The sequence below is a fragment of the Oryctolagus cuniculus genome, chromosome 16, assembly GCF_964237555.1.
Source record: "Oryctolagus cuniculus chromosome 16, mOryCun1.1, whole genome shotgun sequence".
NCBI lineage: Eukaryota > Metazoa > Chordata > Mammalia > Lagomorpha > Leporidae > Oryctolagus > Oryctolagus cuniculus.
The window spans coordinates 7162456-7170328 of record NC_091447.1 but is presented as its reverse complement, the minus strand read 5'-3'; the positions used below and the strand labels follow the sequence as shown (position 1 = coordinate 7170328).

At 47.8% G+C, this 7873-nt stretch overlaps 1 protein-coding gene across 1 annotated transcript; it reads right to left on the bottom strand.

Annotated features, from left to right (window-relative positions):
• Positions 1-4852: 4852 nt before the first annotated feature.
• Positions 4853-7624, bottom strand: LOC100339027 (serine/threonine-protein kinase MARK2). The gene is made up of 2 exons (XM_002720856.5): positions 5528-7624; positions 4853-5415 (listed from the first exon to the last, which is right to left on the bottom strand). The coding sequence occupies exons 1-2, from the start codon at positions 6575-6577 to the stop codon at positions 4939-4941; spliced, it is 1527 nt and encodes a 508-aa protein (XP_002720902.3). The 5' UTR covers positions 6578-7624; the 3' UTR covers positions 4853-4938.
• Between the last annotated feature and the right edge of the window lie 249 nt (positions 7625-7873).

Below are 7873 nucleotides of genomic sequence, written 5' to 3'. Positions count from 1 at the left end.
GTGTTGTGGCATAGGAGGTTAAGTTCCTACTTGTGATGTCGGCATCCCATATTGGAGTGCAGGTTCACATCCTGGTTGCTTTGATTCCTATCCAGCTTCTTGCCAATGTGCCTGGGAAAAGCAACAGAAGATGGCCCAAGTGCTTGGGCCATTGCTACCCACCAGGGAATCCTGGATGGCGTTCCTGGCTCCTGACTTCTGCCTGCCGCACCGCTGCATATTTGGGAACTAAACAAACAGATGGAAGACAGATTCTCTCTCTCCTTCTCCTCCTCCTCCTTCTCCTCCCCCTTCTCTTCCTCCTCCTCTTCCTTTTCCTCTCCTCCCTCTCCCTCTCATCTCTCTGTCTTTCAAATCAATAAGCAAATGAATCTAAGAAGGAGAATTTAATGGGACTGAGTGGGATTGTGTTGATTAAATCCTGTTGCGGAAAAACTGACACCTCAGTAAAGGAGTCTTCTTAAGAACATGGAATTCTTTTCCACTTATTTTCATTTTCTTTCATGTGAGTTTTAAAGTTTTCTTCATGTAGAACCTGTATACTTTCTTTATATTAAATAATTTTATTTCAAAATATTCTATTTTCATGCTAATGTGAATACTGTTATATTTTTAATTCTCAGTTCCAACTGTTTGTTGCTGGTTGTTATGATTTGAACAGGATTTGGAGACATTTAAACCTCAAAGTTGGTGGATCAAGGATGAAGATGTGATGTAATTATGGTATCTGAAAGGTGGACCTGAAGGGAGGGTGTTAGGTCACTGGGGGCTAGTCCTCCAAAGGAAGTTCCCACAACAGGGGAGGCTGAATAAGCCAGGAGTCCTTCTTTGTCTCTGTTTGTTTCCAGGCTCACCATGTATGGTTCCTGCATACACACTCCATCATTGCTGGCTTCCGTCACACACCAGGCTAATGGGGACACCTGATCCTGAACCGTAAACCTCCAACTGTAAGACATAATGAAGCATCCACTTTGCAAGAAGTTGTATTCCAATATTTAAATTAGCAAGTAGCTGACTATCACACTGATAGATAGGAAAGCAATTTGCTCTGTATGCACCTGGTTTACTGGGAACATGATATAATCACTTAATTATTCTAGGAATTTATTTTCTATCAGCCGAGGTTTTCTTCATTAGCTAATCATGCCATCAGAAAAAAAAAAAAGACAGCTTTATGGCTGTCTTCCTGATTTTTATGCATTTCTTTTATCATTGCTTGCATTGCTTCTTTTCTTTGTCTTACTGCATTAGCTAGGAATTATAGCAGCCTGTTGAATAGGAGAAGTGAAAGGCGGCATCTTTTTCTAGTTGCTGATTCTAAAGGACAAGTGTCTGGTTTCTCAACATTAGGTACAATATGACTTGCATTTTTTGTAGCCATTCTTTATCAAGGTGAGGAAGCTTTCCTCCAATATCTTTCTTTATTTTACAGTCACACTTAAGGATTATAGTGAATCACCCACAAATGATCCCTAAATTCAGAACCTGCTTGAATGATTCTATGATGCTAGACCTGTTCTTCTACACTGGACCAGTTTCTGAATCAGTCTATTCACTTACATATTTGCATTTCCAATATTCAGTGCATTCATTTCAGCATGCTTCTCTTGGTTCAAACTGTGTACAGAAAGATACATAATCAAGGTACAGTTAAAGGAATCCATATGAAATAACTGAGTTTGAGTTTTAAAAATATTTATTTTCGTTATTTGAGAGGCAGAGTGACAGAGAGTGAAGGAGACACAAAAACAGACACACAGAAACACAGACACACACACATACACACACTGAAAGGGAGAGAAGAGAGAGGAGAGAGAGAGGAGAGAGAGGAGAGAGAGAGAGAGAGAGAGAGAGAGAGAGAGAGAGAGAGAGAGAGAGAGAGAGAGAATTTTCCACCTACTGGTTCTTTGATATGGGATGCAGGTGTTACATGCAGCAGCTTAACCCATTATTGCACCACAATGCTGGTGCCTGATTTTGATCTGTTAAACGAAAAAAGTAGTTTCTGCCCAAAGTTCTGGCCTATTGTTTTGTAACAGTATACCTTTTGATAGTCACTATTTCTAAAAAGAAAAGGAAAATGAAAAGAGTACCATGGGAAACAAATATCATTTTAAACATTTTTATTGCTTTTGGAGATAGAATTGATATCCAATAACTGCACTTTTTAAAGCACAGGACTTGGTGATTTTGACATTTAGATACTCATGAAACCATCACTAGAAGCAAAACAGCAATCATACCCATTGTCCCCAAAAAAACAGCAGATTTTAAGGTAGAATTCATGCAGTCCATGCTCTGATGCCTAATTTTATAATATACACTTGAGACTAAACTCTCTAGGGGTCATATGTATATTTCTTATCACTATCACAAGCATTGTAGTTCTGTGGGGGTAGTTATCACAGTGCAGGTTTCACATTGCCATGCGTCTGGCTTTCCTATGGTATATTTGTGAATGGCACCAAGGAGATGCCTATTATAAAAAAAAAAACAACGATAGCACTGCTTTATTAACAACATTTTATTTTCTTGTTGAAGACTACTACATGTGTGTCTATGCATGTGTCTCAATAAACATATATATGGCATAAAGGTAAGTGCAGACATTCTGCAGCTTAGGATGGCTTGAGTTACAGTATTTCAGCTTTGTAATGGCCTGAAATTGTACTCATATTTCCTACTCTGTTTTTCCACTTGAGGGATAGTATTCAGTAAGTTATGTGAGATATTCCACGCTATTATCAATTAGACTTTGTGTTAGACGACTTTACCCAAGTGTTGACAAGTGTTAAATGTTCTGAGCAGGCTGAAGGTAGACTTGGCTAAGCTGAAGTTTTGCTGTATTAAATGCACTTTTAACTTAGTGGTATTTTGAACTTGTCATGATGTAATCTCCTCATGAGGAGCATCTGTGACACAATTTATTATTATTATAATTATTATTATTATTAACAGGCAGAGTGGACAGTGAGAGAAACAGAGAGAAAGGTCTTCCTTTGCCGTTAGTTCACCCTCCAATGGCCACCACAGCTGGCACACTGCGGCCGGTGCATCGTGCTGATCCGATGGCAGGAGCCAGGTGCTTCTCTTGGTCTCCCATAGGGTGCAGGGCCCAAGCACTTGGGCCATCCTCCACTGCACTCCCTGGCCACAGCAGAGAGCTGGCCTGGAAGAGGGGCAACCAGGACAGAATCCGGCGCCCCGACCAGGACTAGAACCCGGTGTGCCAGCACTGCAGGCGGAGGATTAGCCTGTTGAGCCACGGCGCTGGCCACAATTTATTATTGATTAACTTATAATCCAATGGATAAGTGCATATGGACTATAAGCATACACAACATAATATTCAAGAAATAATAGGGTCTTGGAATTAGGTTTTAGCCGTGGGTGTGTAGTAAGCACATAGTAGAGTTCTTGGGCAAGAGTAAGTGGCCAGTAAACATTTGGTAAGTATTTATCTTCAGTGTGATTTAGGGTTACACTTCTAGTAATGGACCACAAGGAACTGTCCATAGAGAAAAAACAGATGATGCGGAGAAAGTGGTAAAACTTCTATTTGATTATCAAGGAATTGAAAATTAAAACAACACTGAGGTATCACTACATACTGATTCAAATGACAAAAATCCAAAAATATTAACGATACCAAGTAGTGTTGAGGATGTGGAGCACAAACTCTGATTCATTGCTAGTAGGATTACAAAATGGTTCAGCCACATTATAAGGTAGTATGGCAGTTTCTCCCAAAAGCAATCAGACTCTGAGCATATGCCCCAGCAATTAGGCTCCCTGGTATTTACCTAAGTGAGTTTAAAACTCACATGTTAAGACTGGTATTGTGGCATAGCAGGTAAAGCCAACACCTGTGATAGAGGCATCCCATAAGGGTACAGGTTCCTGTCCCTGCTGCTCCTCTGCCAATCCAGCTCCATGCTAATGACCCGGGAGTAGCAGCAGGGAGCTCACACAGAGTGTCTGCGTGTCGGCCCTGGACACGGCTCACAGCCTTATCCCATCAGGATCACCATGAACCATCTGTCAGTCTTGGGGGTGCCCTAGAGATGACTCTGAAGTCCCTTGTTCCTGTAACTTCCCAGAGGCCCTCCAAGAATGGCCTGACCACCCACTCAAGCTGAAGCACTCACAGCCCCGATTCTGTCCCAGGAGGGGCAGAACAGCAAAAGGGCTGTGATCTATCTTGGTAGAGCCTCCATGTTACCTCCTATTTGAAAGAAATGATCATTCCCTAGAACAAGCTCTCAACCCCAGGAAACATGGAGCTAAGACAAATAACCTGGGTGTGGAGGGCTCCATGTCCACAGCTTCCCCAGGTGGAGCTGGAGGGGCCATCTGCTCTGCAGGCAGCCCCAGGTTCTAATGTTACCTCCCTCCTGTTTGCACAGGCAGCTTTGGATGGCCAGGCTGGGGCCAGATGACTCAGTGTCCAGAACACTTGCAGAGAAACCACTGCTACATGGCCCCCTCTGTTCTCTGCTGAACCCAGGCCACAGTTGGAATTCCTGCCCAGCTCCCACAGGTAGCTGTCTGAGTCCACACCTGGCCAATCCAATCCCCACAAAGTACCACACCCCAGACCCTCCCACCTTCCCCACATCCCACACCCAATCCCCCACCAACCTCTACCCCACATCTACCGCCCCACCCACCCCCAGCCAGCTTCTGGGAGTCATCCCTCTCTTCTCAAGTCCAGTTGATCAGCCTGTGTGTCAGCCCTAGAGCAACGAGAGGGGACCGTCCTTGTCCAGGGGAGATCCATCTGGTAGTCAACTCCATCCAACCATGCCAAGGTGCACCCAACACAACACACACGACAGTTCCATGGATAAAGTTTAGATTTTTATTCATGAGAAGCACAGAAAGCTCTCAAGAAATGCGAGCCCTCCGGCAGCTCAGCTTGCACACTGAGGCAGGCTAGCTGGGGGCCACCTTTCGGCTGCGGGGGCCAGGGCCTCTGGCTGGGGCCGGCAGGCAGCAGGCACGCAGGAGGAATCTGAGGATGCTCCTGCCAATCCTCCTGCCCAGCCCCTGCCGGCCCTTGCTCGGGACAGAGGCCGATGCTGAGCTCCCAGCCTCCTCAGGCTCAGCTGCTGGGACCTCTGGCACCACCAGGTGCTGACTGCTCCCGAGGCTGGGGGTGGAGGGGGCAGGCACAGGGACGGGCTCGGGGGCTGGGCTGGCACCAGGGATCCTCTCCTGCAGCACTCCAGGGAGCGGAGAGGCAAGCACAGGGGCGGACACTGCAGGATCCGGCTCAGGCTGGGATGGCGACTCCGACTCCGACTCCAGCTGCAACGCAGGCTCTGGCTCCGACTCTGACTCCAGCTCTGCCTCTGAATCCGACTCCGCCTGGGACATGCACTCAGGCTCTGGCGTGGGCTCCCTGTATCCCTGAGGTGACAGGGGAAGGCAGGTGAGAAGGACAGGTGCACGCTGGACCTCCCTCATGCCCCCAAACCCGGGGAGACCATGAAAGACCCGCGCTCTGACACCGGGGCTCTACCTGCTCCAGGCTCCGGGAATCTGGCTGCAGGGACATCCGGCTGGATCCCCCAGGGCCAGATGGCTCCGAGGCTCCAGCGTCCGGAAGCAGACCCAGGCCCGCCAGGTACTCCTGGGCCTCTGGGTCCTCGGGAACCCCCAGGGGCTGCACCACGGTCACCTCCTCGCCCTCGGCTCCTTCTAGAAGAGGGTCAAACCACTGTTGCAGGCTGGCGATTTCCGCTGTGGGTCTGTCGCACGGGTCCATGCTGAGGAGTGAGCTCAGAAGCTCCTCCAGGGCCGGGCTGGCCGCACATGGGAGCTCGTAGCTCTCCCTCTGGATGCAGTCCCGCAGCTCCTCCCGGTCCTTCCTGCTGAAGGGCATGGCCCCCGCCAGCATGGCAAAGAGGATGACCCCCAGGCTCCAAATGTCTGCTGCGAATGGATTGTACGGCTCCTGCCGGAACACCTCGGGGGCGCTGTACTCCGGGGTCCCGCGGAAGCCCTGCACCAGCTCGCCCTCGGGCAGATGGCAGCTGAGCCCAAAGTCCGCCAGCTTCACGTTGAGCTGAGAGTCCAGCAGCAGGTTCCCCAGCTTGAGGTCCCTGTGCGCCACCCGCTGTGCGTGGCAGTGGCCCACAGCTTCCAGGACTTGGGCAAACAAGACCATGGCCTCGGGCTCTGGCAGGCCACCCCGGCTCATCACGTGCTGGTAGAGGTCGCCCCCGTCCACCAGCTCCATCACCAGGCAGTGGTAATGGCCGACCCAGCCCACCTCCAGCAGCTGCACGATATTCGGGTGCCTCAGGAGCTGCATGATGCTGGCCTCTTGAGTCACTCGCCTGGTGCCAAAGGGGTCGCTGGAGTCTTCAAGGAATATCTTCACAGCCACCTGCCGCTGGCTGGACGCCTGCTGGGCCAGCACCACCAGGCCGAAGCTGCCCTGGCCCAGGACCGACAGCAACTGGAGACCAAGCTGGTGCCTGGCGATGGCATCCGGACCCTCACGGCCTTCCAGGTGGGTGTCCCTAACTACACTCTCTGCACTACTCTGGCTAATATTCCTGTCCATACACACTAACTAAGGAGCTACCCTAACTACAATAACTAACAAAATAAAGGGAGAACAAGGGGACTACCTGCTGATCTGACTACCGTACCACACTACCTATACTAACTACACTTATCAAACACAGTGGCAAAACTAAGTCCTATCTAACCAAAACAGAAAACAAAAACCAGAAAAACTCCAAAACAACAAACACTAAATAGCTACACTAACACTCCGAGATCTAGCCACGCTGCCTAGCTAGAGATGCGGGAAGCCAAAAACAAAAAAAAACTGCAAAAAAAGACACAATGGGCCAAAAAAGAAATAGGAGGAAAAAAACAAACTAAATCCAAATGGGGGAAAGAAAAAACCAAATAGAACAAGAAACAAACAAACAAACAAAACAGCACACCAACACCAACCAGCACAAGCGCACGCAAAGATGGGTCCAAGTCACACAGGTCACCGAAATAGCTCCCTGGTAAAGCGGACAAAAACCTGGGCCGCGCAGCCGCTTATATAGGCGTGTGGAATCCTGTCATCACAGGGCTCCTTATGACGTCAGAGCGAGAAAAGGGCCAATGGCAGTGCGGCAGGGGCTTGCACGAACTCTCTATTTCATGACACTTGGTCCTTGTGAAGTCAGAGATGGGTGGGGACCAATCACAGCCACAGCTAATCCTCAGGGTTTTCTCAACAAACTTCCTCTTAAACAATATCAAAGACCCAAAGAGCTTCTGGCTTAGATTGGTGATACAGATTGAGGGTTATTTTTTGAACAATAAAACACATAGTATCACCTATAGCCTTTTCATTTCTGGTTTAAAGAGTGATAACAACTGATGGGTCTTTAAGACCTTCGATTGTCTACAGTCTACATACACGTCCCATTTCCTTGACAAAAAAAGATACAAGTACCTTAGAAATTCTTAAATCCAAAGAACTGAATACCAAATGCTTGCAAGAACATGGAATGACAGGAACTGTCACTTATTGTTGGTAGGGGTACAAAAATGGCACAGCCACTTCAGCTCCGGTGGTTGTGGCCAACTGGAGAGTGAATCAGTGGATGGAAGACCTCTCTCTCTCTCTCTCTCTCTCTCTCTCTCTGTTTCTCTTCTTTCTGTGTAACTCTGACTTTCAAATCAATAAATAAATAAATCTTTTATAAAAGGGAATTATTTATTTGAAAGTCAGAGTTACAGAGAGAAAAAGACAGAGAAATCTTCCATCCACTGGTTCACTCATATGATGGCCACAAGAGCCAGGGCTGGGTCAAGCCAAATCCGGGACCAGGAGTTTTATCCAGGTTTTACA

Coding starts and splice junctions, on each gene's coding strand:
- LOC100339027 (XM_002720856.5), bottom strand. CDS start 6,577: ATGGACAGGAATATTAGCCAGAGTAGTGCAGAGAGTGTAGTTAGGGAC. Junction 5,416..5,527: donor ATTCCCGGAGCCTGGAGCAG/GTAGAGCCCCGG, acceptor CTGTCACCTCAG/GGATACAGGGAGCCCACGCC.